We start from the raw sequence: 20,396 nt of genomic DNA, 5'->3' as shown, positions 1-20,396 counted from the left end.
CTCGACAGTATCTTCACACATACTTGATTCTGTAGGCCACCTCACCGAACTCGTCACATACATTCGAGTGCTAAGGTTCCGGGCAGTCTCCTTAGCAATCTCATCTGCAAACGCGTTACCACGACCAACATCATCCGTCACTTTACGATGCGCACTACACTTAACAATTGCAACTTGTTTAGGCAAAGTCAATGCATCCAAAAGATCGTTCACAAGCTGGCCATGCTGTATTTTCGTGCCATGCGACGTCAAGAAACCACGCTCTCGCCACAATCGTCCAAAGCTATGCGCTACACCGAAAGCATACTGGCTATCGGTGTACACATTCACACGTTTCCCTTTTGCTAACACGCATGCTCTAGTAAGCGCAATCAACTCTGCAGCTTGGGCAGAATTCTGATTCAATCTCGCAGTCTCAACAACAGTATTCAACGTTACAACAGCATAAGCGGTAGTCACATCGCCATTCGGTAATTTAAAACATGACCCATCCACATACAGAGTGCCGTCCGGATCTTCCAATGGGGTGTTTTTAAGGTCCACTCGACCTTTTGTTTCCTCCTCTGTCCGCAAGTAACAGTCATGTTCTGCTACTTCCTCTGACTCTGCACTAATTGGTAACAAAGTTGCCGGATTTAGGACATTACAACGTTTTATTTGAATGTGGCTTGCCAAGAGCGTCAATTCGTACCCAGACAACCTCGCACTCGTCAAGTGCTGAGTTTTCGTTCGATTCAAAAGAGTGTCGACTGCATGCGGAACCATCACCGTAAGCATATTATCCATGACCAATCCTGCTGATTGTCGGATGGAGACCGCAGCTGCCGCAGTTGCTCTCAAACAACTCGGCAATGCTCTAGCTACTGGGTCTAAGGTCGAGGAAAAATATGCACATGGACGTTGCTTACCACCAAAAGGTTGCGTTAAAACACTCAAAGCACAACCTTCCCTCTCGTGAACATATAATGTAAACGGCTTACTGTAGTCAGGGGTACCTAACACAGGAGCCGAACACAATGAATCACGTAATTCAGAAAAACTTTTCTGACATTCTTCCGTCCATGGTAAAGGAGTTGAAACCTCCTTGCACGTAAGAGCCACCAATGGTTTCGCTAGCAATGAAAAGTTAGGAATCCACTGCCTGCAGTACGACGTGATACCTAGAAAGGCACGCACATCTCTTTGGGTTTGTGGCACAGCCATTCGCGCAATCGCTGCAATTCTCTCTGGGGTCAATCTCCCTCCTTTGACAATAAGTGACCTAGATAGGTTACTTCTTGACAACAATATTGGAGTTTAGAAGGTGACACCTTGTGATTTAACTCACAGAGATGTTGCAGCAATGACACCGTAGCAGTTTTGCAAATGTCCTGAGTATCAGCAGCCACCAATAAGTCGTCGACGTATTGGATTAAAGCCGCACCAACCGGCAACCGAAACGCATCCAGTTGACCCTTCAAAGCTTGACTGTAAATCGATGGACTTTCACAGTAGCCCTGAGGAGCGCGTTTGAACCGGAAGCTACGTCCACCAAGAGAGAAACCGAAAAGGTCCCTGCTCTCTTCGGCAATCGGGATGCTGAAAAACGCATTTTTCAAATCAATCACCGAGAACCACGAAGCAGTAGCTGGAATCAGAGTCAGTAGCGCCGTGATGTCAGGCACAACAGGAAATTGAGGAACCACAATTTTATTTACCTCCCGTAAATCGATAACAAAACGATAAACAGGCGGTTTGGTAGGATCAGTACGTTTAAGAATGGGCAGTACAGGGCTATTACACACGTTTCCCCGAGTCTCCTCAATAACATCTTTCTCGATCAAGTCATAGATGATCGCTAACAAAGCTCGTTCACCATCAAGGGAGATACGGTATTGGGGAATACGTGGCAATCGCACATTGGATTTCAACTGAACAACATAAGGGGAGATATCAAGTAGGCCCACATCATTTGGACCCGTCGCCCACAAAGACGCAGGAAGTGAACTCAATTCCGGTGGAAGCTTATCAAGAGACAAATACATGGGAGAGACTACCCTCTCACCTAACGTAAGCTTTACACCCGCAGGAGAACAATACAAAGTTGCATACAACCGTTTAAGCAAATCCAGACCCAAAAGATTTTCACCACAACCAGTAGTCAAAATCAACGGAGCTTCGAGCTCACGTGACCCAATTTTAAGGGGCAAAGGGTGCGAAACTGGATTGCTAACGGGGGCGCCAGAGAATCCAACGGATACATTTGTTAAGCCAGACAAAGGTGCGCCAGGGAGTTTCGAATGCATGATAGAACTTTTCGCTGCACCAGTGTCCAACAGAAAAGGCTCAACGACGCCCGATGTAGCAACTGCGACGTAAGGCCCTCTCTGATCAACCGGAACTGATACCACTCCCTCTCCTTGTCTTTGGCTGTCCTAGTAATTACTGTCGTCAGTTCCCTGATCGACGTAATAATCGTCTACATTGTACTGCGCAGATCGTCCTTGCGATGATCCACGTTGATCGAAACAGTTATTAGAATTTGATGAATTGTCAGAGCGATCATTCTGAGCACCACGACCTCTACCACGTGATGCATTCTGTGAACCACCACGGCCTCCTCTAGACGAATTACCACTAATACGTTCGTTCAAAGCAGGACAATTGAATTTAATGTGTCCCTCCTGTCTACAATAAGCACATTGATTATACCCTAACGAGGATCTTTGGAAAGAGGAATCATTACGCGACTGTGATCGATTCGATTGCGACTGTGACCTATTCTGCTGAGGCGCATTCTGATTAGAACGCGGCGGATACGCTTGTTGTAACAACACTTTAGTTTTGAGCTCTTTCGTCTTTTTATCGGCACGATCATTCTCCTCTTTCTCTCTATTCTCGTAATATTGTGCCGTAGCCAATATCTGAGCTGAGGTAGAAACGGCCCACGCACTTTCTGAATTCTTCAATTTATTGCTCAAATCGGGCAACAAATTCGACACGAATTTATCCACAAACAACCTCTGTCCACCCTCAGTACCCATATCCTGTCCACTATGATCAACAAATGCTTCCTCAAACCTCGTAAAGAAGTCTGATACACTCTCATCTTTCTTCTGTTTACAGGCTGACAACTTGTCCCAATTTACCCTCATAGCTGGCATAAGCGTTTTCATTAATGTAATGATTCGCTGAGGAAGATCAGCAATCAACTGATCGGGTTTAGTAGCAGCCGCTTGTCCAGCGTCTGCCGCTGTAAGGGCATTCCAATCACCACCTAATTCATTTGCGTGATCTTGGTGACGAATCTTAGCCCATACCGGTTGCGGTACGATGTTGCCAAACAGCATGTCGATATCGGCAAGATTCATTACCGTAGCATCTACGAGCTGCGATAATTCCTTGTAATACCCTGCAGGATTTTTGCGAGGATCGGGCAAAGATTGTTTCACCTGAAGCACTTCCGATCGTTTCCATGGGAGGTGTATCCATATTCTCTGGAAATGTGCCGCCACTGGGTTGTTAGCATTAGTATTATCAGCGGGTACCCAAACCGGCGGAACTTCACGCATAGGATATTGGCCAGACTCGGCTTGTTGGCGCTCAAGATCCTCAACAAACAGTGCGTGAGGAATGGGAGCGGGACGTAAAGACAGTAGCTGCTCAATAGCACGTCGGACATTAGTATCGACTATCAGTCCAGTTGCGAACTGAAGCCGAAGATTAGACAGGGCGGTCAGCACCTCGTCAGGCGCAACGGCCGCTATCTGATCATGTAGGAGTTTACACATTTCGTCAAACACATATCTCTGAGTCGGTATGTTGAATTGACTAAATGTTTCAAGAACAACTCGGGGTGGATTTCTAAGTGGGTTGTCCATCCAACCCATCGCCATATTATATAGCGCAGCGCGTTCCCTATTACCAGGAAGCTGACTACGTCTCTGCGGTGGACCATCAGAACCAGCGGACCCAAAAACAGGTCCGAGCGACTGAAAGAAACTGGCCGCAAGGGGAGAATTACGGCCACGAGTAGAGGGAGAAGAGTAAGACACAGGACTAACAAGAGAAGGAGTAGAAACAGTAGCAACAACAGGGGTTAACAGAACAGGAGCAGTAGCGGGAGCAGGAGTATGTGGAAGCGGAGGAGCAGTAGGAATAGAAACAGGCAAAGGAGCAGGAACAGCCGGAAGGGCAGGTGCAGGTTGAGGAACAGGCGGAAGAACAACAGGTGGAAGAACAGGTACGGCAGGGACCACAGGAGCTGCGGTACCCTGTGCGTACGGGGGTGGCGACTTCATAAGATAAGACATTAAAGGATCCTCAACTGCCTCTTCCTTCTTATCCGACTCCGTAGGCAAAGCAGGGTAACATTTATCTATGGTCATACGCTGTAGTCTCTCAAACACTTCCTTATCCTTATCCTCCTTATCACGCTGAAACTGCTCAGCTTTCTTCACTATAGTAGCAACATTATCTCGCTCACTACGTTTATTCTGTCTGATTTCTTTCTGTCGGGCTTCTTTGCGCCACAACCGAAAGGCATCAAACATGGCCGGCCTAGATTTGCGTTCGAACAACTTTATTTCCAAGTTATCTAAGATCGACGCTTCGAAGCTACCGTGAGGTGGCCAACGAAGATCGCCGTCTTTCTTTGTATACTTAATCCAATAATCGTTAAAAGCAATCGGGCCTAGCCCATGTTTGCTATATAAGTCATAAGTAGGAGTTCCAACCGGAGGTATCGGACATGAGTCCTCCAGCAGGGAATCCGCACCACAAGGTCTAAAGCAACTGAACAAAGTACTGCGGCCAGGCATCTTGCACACTAGCCGAGTTTCACAAACTTCAAGGGTTACGGGATTTACCAAGTCCCAGCAAAGAACAAAACCCTCGGTTTTTGGCGGCTGCAGTCGTCAAACAAATACAACAACAAGTGCGCTAGCAAAGTGTCACCGACAAAAACACTCACACAGCGTGCACAACAAAGACACTCGCTAAAGTGTTTACAACAAAGACACTCGCTAAAGTGTCTACAACAAAAACACTCGCTAAAGTGTTTACAACCAAGAACTCTGGGAGCGACCCACAAATACTTAACTCAAAGATCAATGGCGTCCTCAGGAAGGCCCGTCAATCGTCTCGCTATACCAAGGTCTACGCCAGGCGCCAAAACAGGTCTACAGTCAGGGCAGCAGTCCGTCGCAGCCGTCAGGAGGCGGGAATCTTCGCGGGAAAAGTCTTCGGGCCACTTATTTCGACAACAGGATCGATGAAGCGGGGTGCACCTTCCCTCGGAGATTTCACACGAAGTTCCTCACGATCGTCGGGCTTGGACCGGTACCACTGATGCAGCCCCACGTTGGGCGCCAACTGAAGGACTGGGTTCTTTTGGACCCAGCGGTGCCAGGGCACAACACCTGAAACCTTCGTGGGTAACCTGCTCCGGCGTACAAGTCACAGAGACACGGGACACTTCCTTCGGCGTCAAAGAGTCAAGGTTTATTTACTGCAGGGAACACAGAAGTCACAGGAAGTACATCGAGTGTAGTTCGGGGAGACTGCTTCAAATTGGTTCTGTGGATCGCTCCTTTTATACAGTTTTTACCCATAGGCTAACATTGAACACAAAGGTTTACAACTCGGTTCCCACATCTAGCTCCCAGAGGGGTCGCTTTGGTCACTTTGAAATACACAAGGTCCGGAACATAAGTGCGGAAACATTTGGCGGTTCCCAACTGTAAAAACCCATCTTCCCACCATTAGCAGATTCCAATCAGCAATAAAGTAGATCGAAATAGGAACGAAGACAGGTGCAGAGGAAGACGGAGACAGTGGGGAGATCGGAAAGGGTGTAAAAGGGGAGGTATCGGGAACCACGAGATGCAAGCATCAAAGGGACGTGCCTAATGAGATGCACGGCTGAGACAATAAGTCCGTGCGGCAAGATGAGCCTCGGGCGGCGCCACCTGCCTTACAGCAGCAACCCCCTCGTCATAAAGACACTTTCAAAGAACATGTGTCTTCCGCAAATATCTTGGGAGTCCCAGGGTCGCGAAGCGGACAGCGTCCGTTCGCTGGCTACTTGAGGGCAAGAGACAAAATGGATGCCGTATCTAAGATGGAACCCGTGGGTACAGATGAGAAACCCACATAACAAACGAACGGTTTAAGTTAGCACAGCGAAACTGCGCACACTTACTAAACTCGTCATTTGCGGTTCATAGATACCAGACTCGACCATATTCGTGCGAGTCGAAAACACCACTTACAATTGTCACGGAACCTCAGTGTCTAGAGATTTTCAGGCAACAATAAAAGTGTAAAGGTAACTTTGGCGATAAATGTTCGTGCAGGAGAGTGAATGCAAGCGGCACAAACATGACAAAAATGGCCTCCCCTAATTACAGCATTACCTGGGGCTTTCAGAACGCCCGAATATTGCCCATTGTTCAGAGGCCAACAGGGTACAGCAAGCGATCTGTATATATACAGCTGTCCAATCTGTACATTCTTGTACTGTGCAAGCCAGCAGAGCATGCAGGCACAGAAAATGGGGCAGCGCAGTGTGGCAGCGAGTGGCAAGGAGTGAGGGTAAAGAAAGAGTAGTGCAGTAAAACAAAACATATGGCTAATGATGAAAGGATAAGGAACAAAAAGGGTCCCACTGGCTAACCACGAAGGTGGTTGTTGTTAATCTGGTAGTGCCCCAAATCTTTTTTTGAGAATACCAATCTCACAATAAATCAAAACCTCACAAGGTGCAAAGACGTCAAACTGGATATAGGCCAACACTATAAAGCAACTAATACACATACATGTCACATAGAGTATTCACTCTTGGTCAGATTTAAGCAAGACAGGCAAAATGTTATCAAGAATGCATTTATGCGTTTATTCAAAAGAATAGTATTCTTACAGTAATATTAAAAAAAAATTATACAATTGATTAAAAAGCATATACAATCAAAAACATATACAAAGAAATAGAATGTTGGTTAAAATGTTCACAAGAACTGCCTGTCTTGCTATATCCAGTTTGACGTCTCTGCACCTTGTGAGGTTTTGATTTATTGTGAGATTGGTATTCTCAAAAAAAGATTTTGGGCACTACCAGATTAACAACAACCACCTTCGTGGTTAGCCTGTGGGACCCTTTTTGTTCCTTATCCTTTCATCATTAGCCATATGTTTTGTTTTACTGCACTACTCTTTCTTTACCCTCTCTACTTGCCACTCGCTGCCACACTGTGCTGCCCCATTTTCTGTGCCTGAAGAAGATAAGGGGGCCTCCTTTGCTTTATGTAATGATGAAAGGATCCCTGTAGCAGGAGCTGCCACCAGGGTGGGAACAAACAGCCACAAGGCAGGACAAATGTACACTATTCTCCAACAAAAGCAATGGATTTTGTAAGGGCAGACAAAGCAGCCAATGAAAACACAGTGGGCCTTATTTATGAAGGCCTTGCGCCACCGGTGCGTGTCTTTTTCCCATTTTAAAAGTCACGTAAAAGTGGCGCAAGACCTTCATAAATAAGGCCCAGTGAACGTGTCAAATCCCCCAGATGGATTACAGCATGCCTCACAGAGCAGTGCATCTACGCTACCTCTAGGCTTGACCTAAAAATTGACAAGTAAAAGGAAGGATCCCTGGGGATCTACGACCTTTTGGGTCCTATCCGTACAAATTGTTGGCAATGAGGAGAATCATTGCAGGACTGTGTCGAGAGACAACCCTGCTTATTCCCAGTGTCTGAATCAGTGCTTGATGGGTGAGTGTTTGCTGCATAAAGTTTGAGCAAGGTCAAGAGGCAGGGGTCATTTCTGTCATTCACAAGGAAGGCATTGTCAAGTAGCCATCCAATGCTACAGCATGGTCTGAAGCTAAATTGGTTGTCATACTTCAGATTGCTCTTGTTGTTCTGCTTGTGAAAGTTGAGAATGCTTTCTCAATGAGTTCTTACATGAAGGAGAGGTGACTGATGGGCTGGATGTTGGCATGGTTGTCGATGTCTACGGTAGGTTTTCGGAGAAGAGATAGTATCTGCCCAGTCCCGAGGGCAGTTTGGGGGGCATCAAGGAATGTTTGTTGGCTGAGGGAGGAATTGAAAATGTTGTGCGAACACCAGTGAAGTATGTAGATCCCATTGCAGATTTCAGTTCGAAACACGGGAACAATGGAAATCTACAAGAAAATGAAGAGGATCTAGGTGAAAGACAAAACTTAATGGGAGTATATATCAAATGAAAATGGCCATTTGAATGAGACACATACTCCTGGGCAAGCGTGAAAGCTGTGTGAGAAAATACTTGAAAATATATTGCCTATGCTTTTTGTGTAAGAAAAGGTATCATGTCCTTCCGATTGTTGCAGAAAGTCAAACAGGCAAGACACTGTTTAGTGCAGAGAATAAGACTGAAGCTCCCTCTGGAATGAGAAATAGGAATGACAGCTTGAGGAAACAGATCAAGGCCGAGCCATATCACTCCAGAGCAATAGGATACTCAGCTATGGCCTAGTAAAAGAAGACTCTGTAAACACAGTAAGGACATAGCTGGAAAATCTCAAGAACTATTCAAGTCACATAAACAGTAGCTGTTGCCATTCTCCAACTAGCCAAACCATGGACAGTTTTTGGCTTCTGTTCTCTACTTCTTTCATGCATGCTACCATTGTGCTCTTGTGTACTTAGAAAATGCACTACAAAATATCAAAACAATGAAACAAGTGACTAAAACACCCCGATTTCAACGTGAAAAGCCAAGTACAGAAATAGTCTCTGTTGTCAGCGCAGATTGTTGTTGAGGGCCAACAGTAAAAATTAAACCCCATTTTATAATGCATTTTAAATGTGCATTATCTATCCCTCAATTGTGTGCACATTTCAAAATGCTAGTGGCAATTTAATGAATGTGGTTAGTAGAAATGCCTGTTATATTAAAACAGATGGTCCTTGCACTTTTATGCTCTTTGGAATCATATTAGCTATACTGCAATCTACATTTTATGTTCTAGTTAATAATTATGTTTGCTAATTTATGCTGAACTGTTGCAATAAAATATATACATCACACCAGATGACTTAATATGTTTCTGTACAGATTCTTGTTTCCCTGTTAAAGTTTTCATTAATGACACACTGAAGTTTTGTTGCAAAGCTAAAAAGGGAAAAAGATGGACAACCATACAAACGTGATCAATATCTTGCTGTTGGGATTCCCCATTGGTGCAGATCTTCGGATATTCTTCTTCTTCATAGTCCTGTCTATTTACATTCTCACTCTGACAGCCAACATCACCATATTCACTCTTGTAAAGTTAGAACAATGTCTTCAAACTCCAATGTACTTTCTGCTCTCTCAACTGTCCATCATTGACATCTTTTACTCATCAACCATTGTACCAAAGATGTTATCTACCCTTCTTCAAAAGAATAGCATCTCTTTGGCTGGCTGCTTCACTCAGCAATACTTCTATGTTAGTTTGGGAACCATTGAGTTCTTTCTTCTGGGTGTGATGGCTGTTGACCGTTACTTTGCCATTTGCAACCCATTGCGTTACACCACCATCATGAATGAGAAGATTTGCTTTCAGGCTACGTCTGCCTCATGGTTGGTTGCATTCCTATCTATGCTTATAGTGATAATTTTTTTATCTAAACTCCCCTTTTGTGCTCCTTACATAGTTGATCATTTTTTCTGTGATTTAGCACCATTACTAAAACTCTCGTGCATTGATGCCCACATGATGGAGTATGCTGTTTTCATCTATTGCTGCTGCGCTATCCTCCCTTCCTTCTTAACAACAATAGTTTCTTACGTCTTTATTGTCTCCACTATTCTAAAGACCCCATCCAAGAAGGGAAAAAAGAAGGCCTTCTCCACTTGTGCTTCCCACTTTACAGTAGTAGTGATCTTGTATGGAACAGTGATCTTCATATATGTAACGCCAGCACAGGCACACTCTATTGAGATCAACAAATTCATTGGCGTCTTCAATACAGTAGTTACTCCTCTTCTAAATCCGCTTATTTACTGTCTAAGGAATAAAGAAGTGAAAGCAGCCATGAGAAAGCAATTTAGTAGGACTCTATTGAAAAACAAATTGTCACAATGAATTCAATGCGTTCCAGTGCTACAAGGGATGGTCAAGCCACCAACTGACCAGTGAATGTTTCCATTACAATGTGTTTATCAACAATAACCTTTAAAGTCCTCTGTGTGCAGTAGAACTCAGAATATGATGTAGATGTGGACATGCATTATTGATATTTCAACACTCAATGGCTCCACACAGAATACTCTATGGTTGGCCTGTTGTAGGATTTTAGAAAATCCACTACTCTTTGTTAATTTGTTCTGAGCAAAAATGCAATGAAGGTTTCCATCAAGACCACAGTTACTTAGCAAATGTCCTCACAAACATTCAGAGTTTTCTTTGTCTAATTAAAAAATTATAACGCCAAAGTCCAGATTAGGACGAGTAGCAATTAGCAAAATACATACCGTGTTTGTTTTTCTAAATATATATGTTGGTTTTGCAATATGACTTTTAAAATGTATAGAGAATACGTCAAGCCAGAGAGACAATATTCCATTTGCTATTATTTGTGGGACTCTGTTCCAGACCATATTTGTTACATGAAGAGTATATAATGGCGAGATGTAATGAGATGTTTTTCAGTTTCATTTTCTTACACTAACCTGCACTACATGCAGAAAGAGTGTCTTGACACTCTCAATAAGGGCAAACAAATGTGGCATTTAGATTAATTCTATGATCTGGTGTTAGAGATACAGATGTAAAACCTCATTCCCAGTAAGTGGATTCATGATTTGATGCAGTGATGTATGAGTCTATGTCTGAAATTAGAGGTCTCATCTCATCATGGAATAGACACTCCTTCAACCCAAGGTAAAGGTGCATGATGCCTCTAAGCCTGCCCAACCTGAAATAAAGTTCCATCCTGCTACTATCTGCAGAGGGCATAGCAAACTGTGGATGGCAGCAGGCAAGCCACCACTCTCAAAGTCCTGAAGCATATAATGCCACTGTCCCACTTGTTCATTGAAAATGGAATCCTCGAGCAAGTGGTGTCTGGCAATGGCATTCCCCTAGGTTCATTGAGCCAGGTAATTGAGCAACAGTGCCAGACTATGGCGTTGGAGAGCTGGGCCTAAACCAGTGCCAACCGTTGGAGGAATGGATGGAGCTACGTGCATTAAGGACATGCAAACAGCTGTGTCCCTCTGAAAGTTGATAAAATATTGAAGATGAAAAAATATTGTGGCCGAAATATTGTGATAAATTTTATATATATAAATATATATATATATATAAATATATATATATACATATATATATATATATATATATATATATATATATATATATATATATATATATATATATATATATATATATATATATATATATATATATATATATATATATATATATATATATATTACCTACTGGCTATCGCCAGTAGGTATATATAGTTAGAATTTTTTCTCTATGGGACTTTTGAAAATTCTATGTCTAATAACTTTGGCGTTTGTGGACGGAATCGGCTGAAATTTTCAGGAAAATGGCACATTTTGTTTCTGAGCAGCCCCTGAATATTTGGTGGGATTTCGTCAAGGGGGGGCTGAGAAAAAAGGGGGGTCCCAAAACGCGTTTTTTGCATTGAGTTTTCCATAGGGCGGTTGGACTCACTTTTAGCTCGAACGGCTGAATGGATTTGCACGAAACTTGGCAAAATTGTAGGGACTGTTAGCCCGATGTGCCTTTGCTAGGTCTCAATATATGTGCTCCAGTAGTTTTTGAGAAATTAACGTTCAAACCAAGATATATATCTGTAACAGCGCTCTGGGCAGCGATCCGGTCCGCTTACTTTTCGCTTATCGGAACTTTGCGCGCAGAAAGCTGATTGGCTCTCCGGTGTCTGTCAACATTCTAAACAGTCCGGAGCGGACGCCATCTTGTCTCTCGGTAGGATCGAGAGAGAAGAAGAGGTGGAAAACGAAAGGGGAATTTAATGAAAGGGGGCAAGGTATCCCCCTCTTGACCCCCTAGGAATGTTGTTGGGGTTATTAAAGGGTCCCGTGGGGAAAATAAAAAAAAAATGATTTTTCACGGTAGAAGCGCGGCCGCGAACTGGTAGCGAAACGGGAATTCGCCATTTTGTGCTTCGTTAATTAAATTACTAGTTATAAGTGGGTGCGGGAGACGTATCCTAATCCCCTATGTTTCCTGAGGGTGGCTGAGGAGGCTGATATATGTTGATACATCTCGTGCGTGAGCTTTTTTTTTTTTGTGCTGCGTGACAGTCCGGAGCGGCCGCCATCTTGTCTCTCGGTAGGATCGAGAGAGAAGAAAAGGTGAAAAACTAAGGGGGAATTTAATGAAAGGGGGCAAGGTATCCCCCTCTTGACCCCCTAGGAATGTTGTTGGGGTTATTAAAGGGTCCCGTGGGGAAAATAAAAAAAAAATGATTTTTCACGGTAGAAGCGCTTCACGGGCCGCGAACTGGGCCGCAAACTGGTAGCGAAACGGGAATTCGCCATTTTGTGCTTCGTTAATTAAAGTACTAGGTATAAGGGGGTGCGGGAGACGTATCCTAATCCCCTATGTTTCCTGAGGGTGGCTGAGGAGGCTGATATATGTTGATACATCTCTTCCAGCGGCTGCGCCATCTTGCCTTTTTTCGAATGCCACAATTTTGTCGTGCACGGCAGCCATTTTAGATGCCAGGCTGGTCCCAGGCTATCACCTAACCCTGCGGATGTAGTTTATGGCCCCAGCTGTAGAGAATTCAGACATGCCAATCCTCCTGATTCAGGCGTGTGAGTACTGATTTCAGTGCTAGTCTCCCGCCTCCCGATTTCTGCAAGCAAAAACCCGGGGGCATATTACGAACAACTAGCGATAATTTTTGTCTCTAACTTGTTTAGAGACAAAAATTATCGCCGCACATCGGCGATTTTTATCGCAGATAAACCTTGCTATTATCGCAGAAAAGTCAGCGATATTCATGTATTATCGATCTAATGCTCTTAGCCATGTTATCCACCTCCCATTGGATAACATGGCTAAGAACTGCTCAGGGCAGGTGTTAGATTTTGGAGATATTCGCGCTTAGCGCGAATATCTCCAAAAGTTGGTAATAGAAGGTAGCGATGTTAGGGACTGTTTCCAGTCGCTAACATCTTGGCACGCCACTTTGCATGTCATTAGTGATAAGTATCACTGACATGCAAAGCGGGGCCCAAGATGGTCGCTATCTCCTTTTAGCTGTCACTAACTGGTGTTAGCGACAGCTTGGTAATAGGGAAATAATTTTATCTCCGCTTTCATGGCTTTTAAAGCCAAAAAAGCGGAGATAAACCCCCTTGATAATATGCCCCACGATTCCTTGGGGGTTTCAGCTGACAGGGCTTGGTATTGTGTTACATGGTAATTTTTCCATGAAACGTCAGAGGGTCGATGCAGGGGTTCTAGAAGAGGTGATAAACCATTTAAGCCTCATGAACAAGCGCATGGTCTTTTAAAGATTTGTGAAGTATCCGGGGCGGCGGTGTGTGTGTGCCCTCTTTCAGGAGCGGGCGGGGGGGCACTGCCAGCAACTTGCCAGGTCAGGTAGTGTTCAACACGTGCATCACCCTTTCTCTGCCTGCTATTGCGCTCCATGCTTCGGAAAGGTAAGAAAAAGAACGTGCATTTGAGTTTGAAATGTCCGATCCTGCAGCAGCACACTTCCAAAGCCCACACATGACAATAACCCGATTCAAGGCCCCATTCACCCGTTTTTAAAAAAATAGATAACACTCCAACAAAGTAAGGTTATAAAACTTTATTAACTACTAACTTTAACGAACGGAACAAAAACTAAAAACATTTAAACATTTCTCAACACAAAAAGCAACAATGGTTAGAAGCTGTCTTTTGTGCGAATAGTCCCAAGGCAGCACAACGTGCAGAGTTCTGGACGGCACCCAGGTGATGTCGCCTGGGTGCCGCACTGGTTTAGGGATCCTACAATGCAGCACAGAAAAACAGCGTGGGGCGCCCCGGGTGGTGCGGGGGGAGGCCTCGTCAGTAGCGGTCTGTGTCCAGTGTCACATGGCTGACACAACATGTACGACAGGCACCCAGGTGATGTACAGTAAACTGCCGCACTGGTTTTGGTATCCTACAATGCTGCTCCGAAAATTGGCGTGCGGCGGCCCGGGGGGGGGGCGTGGGGGAGCCGGCGTGAACGGGCCTCCCCAGGTGGCGGCCATCTAGCTGAGTTGCGCTCGCTCTTGCGGCCACAGCGTCTCGCTCACCATGTTGTTGAGTTGCTCCCACTCTTGCAGTGCAGCGATAGGCGGCTGCCACATGGCTCTTAAAATGGCGGACAGCTCCTCGGTTTTAGGCCTGGTCCACTGAAATGGTCCTGGGACACTTTGGAACTCGGACGCTTGCCTGCTAGGGCTTGGGCTCCATTCTCGAAAAGCGTCCCCTCAGCCGTGAAGATTGTATAAAAGTCTTGGGGGCCCCCGACTCCCGCAGGCTTCCGGTGGGGAGCGGCTGCCATGATTGCTCGCGGAATGACCACGACGGAGCCACGAGATGGTGGTGCTCTCATGCTGACGCCAGCTTCAGTCTGAATGATCCAGAAACAAGGTGGGGCTTTCATCGTTTGGGAAAAAAAAATGTTCTAAACCAATGAAAAGTGTTATTTTTAGGTCATATGACCAAGCCTTCCATCTTTAGGAAACCAAAAGTAAAATGAACCAATGAAAAGTTTTATAAACAAGTCACATGACCTGTTATGCGGCATAGGGCTACAAAAAGCGTAGAAAATCCGTTGGCACGTGAGGCGGCGTCAGTAGCGGACCGATGTGCGAATAGGCCGAAGGCAGCACAACGGGCCGAGATCCGGATGGTACCGAGGTGGTGTCCAGCAAATTGCCGCACTGGTGTGGCCATCCTACAATGCTGCGCCGAAAGACGGCGTGTCCAGCTGAGTTGCGGTCACTGTTGCGGTACAGTGACTCGAACGCGCCGAGATCCGGATGGCACCGAGGTGGTGTCCAGCAAATTGCCGCACTGGTGTGGCCATCCTACAATGCTGCGCCGAAAGACGGCGTGTCCAGCTGAATTGCGGTCACTGTTGCGGTACAGTGACTCGAACGCGCCGAGATCCGGATGGCACCGAGGTGGTGTCCAGCAAATTGCCGCACTGGTGTGGCCATCCTACAATGCTGCGCCGAAAGACGGCGTGTCCAGCTGAATTGCGGTCACTGTTGCGGTACAGTGACTCGAACGCGCCGAGATCCGGATGGCACCGAGGTGGTGTCCAGCAAATTGCCGCACTGGTGTGGCCATCCTACAATGCTGCGCCGAAAGACGGCGTGTCCAGCTGAGTTGCGGTCACTGTTGCGGTACAGTGAGTCGAACGCGCCGAGATCTGGATGGCCCCGATGTTGTGTCCAGCAAGTTGCCGCACTGGTGTGGCCATCCTACAATGCTGCGCCGAAAGTCGGCGTGGGGTGCCCCGTTGGTTTATGAGGTGATGTCAGTAGTGGACCGATGTGTGAATAGGTCGGAACCAGCACAAGGCGCCCTGCACTGTTGAGCCTTTTTCAATGCCTGTTTTTTGTTGTTTCCCCTCCATCAAAAACAAAACAAAAATACAAGGCGCCAAGATCCGAATGGCAAGTCCTGGATGTTGAGTGCCTCAGTTGAGAGTTCTGAGCAGTGCTTGTAAGACTGTCTGAAGCTTATTTGCACCTGCTGCAGCTTCACTAGGTCCGGCGGAACTTTTTGCCTTTTCCTTTCTGCTTCTTTTCCTACAATGCGTTTCATCTGAAGACACGACCAGGTCCCTGAATGTGTGCAGGGGGACGCTATTGATTGAATGAAAATGGCGGCTTGACACAAAGCTGACTCAAGCGTTACTGTTGGTGCTATACAGACAAAAATTGGTTTTCAGTTTGTACATTCTTCAGGTTTTTTTTTTCCATCCAAGTCTGATTGAGAGTTTGTAGAAAAATGGCTTCAGATTTTCCACATACTACTCTTCAACATTCTTCCTAAATGTAACAATGTGAAACTCGAGAACGGCTGTTTCTGTTTCCTTTCAAAATGCTGCCACCAATATTTTCTGAATGGAAGACACCATCTTGTAGCATAAAGGGCCGAAAGGGGTTCTGGTCTGGCCGATGGTTGGTGGAGACATTTTGACTATATCTTGGACCTGCCCGGCCTCGCCCAAAATGGCGCCGGTATAAATGGGACTCGTAACTCCTTGCCCGCAAATGTATATCTAGAAAATGTTATTGTAAGTGGCCCTGTCGTATTTTAATTACAAAATGTACGTCCACCGATTCCGCAACTGTTAGACACCTTTGTTCTTGTCACCTAATGGCCCGCTCGTTACGTTCTTCTACAGTGTAAATGTCTCCTCATCATATACGATTTCAGTTTGCTCCGTGGCCGGCCAACGTGGTTATAGGCCCGTATTTGTATACTGACATTTTCACAATAAAGGTTTTTAAAACAAAACACGGTAGTAGTATTTACATTGGTAAGGTTTTTACTTCTAGTCACTGTTTTCGAATCAGTAAAAGGCAAGTGAAATAAAGCAGTCCAATTACATGACGGATAAAAGGTATAATATGTAGGAACGCAGTAAAGATAAATGGTCAAGGGCAGTTGTGTTTTTCATGTCTGCAACATAAAGTGATCGATAAGAATCTGATAATCAGGCGTATCGGCGACTAAGACAGCAGGCCGAATCTCTTTTACTCAACGGCTCCGTCATGGAAGGAAGAAACACCCTTTTTCTCGAAAAAGGAATATATTTTACTTGCAAGACAGTTGTAAATTTTCCGGGAAAGTACATTAGCCTGGAATATTATAACATATGTTTGAAAAAAAAATATTGTTCGAAAATAATAAAAAGCGTAATTTTTAGGTCATATGACCAAGCTTTTCATCATTAAATTAACAAAAGTAAAATGAACCAATGAAAAGTTTTATTAACAAGTCACATGACCTGTTATGCTTACGTTACGCGCTGCGCGCCGCGGATCACTTCCGGGTGCGCTAACGCGGCGTGTCATAAAACGCATTACGCGACAACGTAGGTCAAGAATATAGTCTAAATGTCTCCACCAACCAGCGTTCAGAACACAACCCCTTTCAGCAGTCCAAAAAGTTCTGTTAAATGACAACAGAGGGGACAGGCAACAAGAACCATCAGTCAAAGAGGGGAGGGCAAGTTCTTCTTTTCCGGGTCATGTTGGGGCGCTACCGGAACTGATCGAATTGGTAGTCTATAGTGTTTCTGAATGTTTCAGACTAAAGCTGGCGTCAGCATGAGACCACTACCATCTCGTAGCTCCGTCGTGGCCATTCCACGAGCAATCATGGCAGCCGCTCCCCACCAGAAGCCTGCGGGAGTCGGAGGCCCCCAAGACTTTTGTAGAATCTTCACGGCTGAGGGGACGCTTTTCGAGAATGGGACCCAAGCCCTAGCAGACAAGCGTCCGAGTTCCAAGGTGTCCCAGGGCCATTTTAGTGGACCAGGCCCAAAACCGAAGAGCCGGCCGCCATTTTGAGAGTCCTGTGGCAGCCGCCTATCGCTGCACCGCAAGAGCGGGCGCATCTCAACTACATGGTGAGCGAGACGCTGTAGTCGCAAGAGCGGGCGGTAAACAGCTGAATGGCGGAAGAGGCACAGTGTAGCAAAAGCGGGCGGAATGGCAACTAAAACGATAAAGGGGCGCCCCACTACAGCTTGTCTTCAGGTCAAACGGATTGTGGGACAAGGTCCAGAATTGAAGAGTGATCAAAAGGCAAAAAGTTCCGCCGGACCCCGGGAGCCGGCCGCCTATGTCGGGGGCGATCTCAGGCTACACCAGTGCTATAAGACTTGGGGAGGGTGTCGGAGCCAAGCGTCTTCTCCGAGTCCATGGCCATCACACCGCCCCTCAGGGGCCTCCGTCAAGCTGTTTAGGAAGGTAACATATCACATTGTTTTCTAATGCAGTCAGGTCCACAAACGACACTCACTTACTTTGAGAATAGTGAAGCTGCAGTAGGTGGAAATAAGCTTCAGACAGTGTTACAAGCACTGCTCAGAACTCTTAACTATGGCACCCAACATCCAGAACTTATGCTATTTGAGAATGGTAGTGACATCGAAGCATCTCAGGGACCAAAACCATTAACGTACTTTCACGTATGAAAATCTTACTTGGGGAGGGGGCCGGAGCGAAGCGCCCCCTCCCAGTCAGCGCCACCACACCGTATGTTGAAAATCTGAAGCCATCGTTCTACAAAGTCAACCAAACTTGGATTGAAAAATCTAGAAAAATGTACAAACTGAAAACCAGTTTTGGTCTGCATAGCATCAGTAGCAACGCTTGAGTCAGCTTTGTGTCAAGCCGCCATTTTGATTCAACAAAGCACAGGCATTGAAAAAGGCTGAAATTCAGAACTCTAAACTATGGCACCCAACATCCAGGAGCTTGCCATCCGGATCTTGGAGCCTTGTGCTGTTTTCGATCTATTCACACATCGGTCCACTACTGACATCATCTTATAAACCAACGTTATGTAAATAGTTATTTAATAAAATGTTTTACCCTGTTTCTTTGCTGGTGTGTTGTCTATATTTTTAATATTTGCATAGGGTTTGTCGTTATTTTGTGCGGGATGGGTGATGGAGCCGAGCTGTCTTGCAGCCCTCATGGTGTGGAGCTCAGTTCATCTCACTATTTTCGTATTTCTCATGAAGGGTTGTTCCTAATATTTCTATTTTAGCGAGGTCAAAAAGAGATCCAATTAGTGGCCTACTGATTTTGCTCGATTACTTTTATTTTTTGACACGATTTTTCACTATCTGCAAAGACTAAACAGAGTATTGCGACTTTGTGCTTGTTTGTAAATAGAGAATGATCCAAAGAGAACCAATTCTAAAACAGTAAATGCTTGGACAACAATCAATCAAATGGAGAGACAAGGAGGCACGACGGATTACAACGGGGGTAAAGGCCTGCGTTAACTACCCTTCAGTATCTGCAAAGAGAGAGTACTACTAAGACAAAAGAGGGGAGGGGGGGGGTGCAGCGTTCAAAGCACATCAGCGTGCATAAATACGAAAATGTTTTTATCTATCACGTACTTGACATTTTAAAGCTTTTCATATTTGCTATTAAAAAACCAATGAAATTCACATAAAAAACCATAGGTTATAGTGGATATATAGTTAGAAATTTGCATTTAGAAAACCTTGAAAATTCAATGAAAAAACCATTGGTTTTAGGCCATATATAGTTAGAAGCGCTAACTATATATCGCGCACCCGCAATCCACTGCTGATGATGTCACATATTACATCATTCATGACATGGTCAGTGACATCACTGATGACATCACTGATGACATCTCAAATGACATCACTGATGACAACTCAAATGACATCACTGATGACATCTCAAATGACATCACTGATGACATCACTGATGACAACTCAAATGACATCACTGATGACATCTCATTTGTCATCACTGATCACATCACTTATGTGATAATACAATGAACCTCTTCAGACTCTAATATAACCTTACATACACTCAGTATAAACAGACACTCACAGACTGTCACTCATCCATGGAGTTACTCACACACCTAGTCAGTCATGCAAAGAATCAATCACACCTCCATTTCCTCAACTATAAAGTTATACACATCTTACTTATTCAAACATATAATAACACATATTTATTCTCTTATATAATCCCTGATACAAGCTCACAGTGATCGATACAGCCACTCACACATTCACTGGCTCTTATGTTCAGTTATTTATATATCTCAACTCTCACATGTATTGTGTTTTACATACGTACTTACTTGCACATGTAGCAATGAGAAATCCATTCACTCACCAACACACCCATGCATAGTCAACCGCCCATATAGCTGTTTCCACATGCACTCTTGAACTCATACTCCTAGTGAATCAACTGCTTACACATCTATGCACAGAGTCACGCACCTCCCAGCCACCCACACACACACTCAGCCTCCCATTCAAATACTTGGGCAACCAATCAATAACCCATATGGCCACTCTTATAGCTACTGATCAACACATGCAGCAGCTTACACAACAACAAACATACTGATGCAAAAATTAAGACAGTTTAGTCACTAACCCATGCACTCAGTGAGACACATTTAATCACTCACTCATACAGTCAGTCATGCACCTACTAAATTCTTCATCCAGACACTTATACATCCACTCATTCTTCAATATGTGAAACATATTTAAACTTTACAGACACATACAATCACTGGATGTTGTGATCAGTGATGTCATCAGTGATGTCATTTGAGATGTCATCAGTGATGT

At 44.8% G+C, this 20,396-nt stretch overlaps 1 protein-coding gene across 1 annotated transcript; it reads left to right on the top strand.

The window, feature by feature from the left end:
- The first annotated feature begins 9,154 nt into the window (after positions 1 to 9,154).
- Positions 9,155 to 10,096, top strand: LOC147712304 (olfactory receptor 6M1-like). Its single transcript, XM_086919621.1, has one exon. It carries the CDS (start codon positions 9,155 to 9,157, stop codon positions 10,094 to 10,096), a length of 942 nt encoding a protein of 313 aa, XP_086775747.1.
- The last annotated feature ends 10,300 nt before the right edge of the window (positions 10,097 to 20,396 follow it).

This window comes from Lissotriton vulgaris, chromosome 5 (assembly GCF_964263255.1).
Source record: "Lissotriton vulgaris chromosome 5, aLisVul1.2, whole genome shotgun sequence".
In the NCBI taxonomy this organism is placed as follows: Eukaryota; Metazoa; Chordata; class Amphibia; order Caudata; family Salamandridae; genus Lissotriton; species Lissotriton vulgaris.
The sequence above is the reverse complement of the archived record's forward strand: the minus strand, read 5'-3'. Positions and strand labels throughout refer to the sequence as shown.

Coding starts and splice junctions, on each gene's coding strand:
- LOC147712304 (XM_086919621.1), top strand. CDS start 9,155: ATGGACAACCATACAAACGTGATCAATATCTTGCTGTTGGGATTCCCC.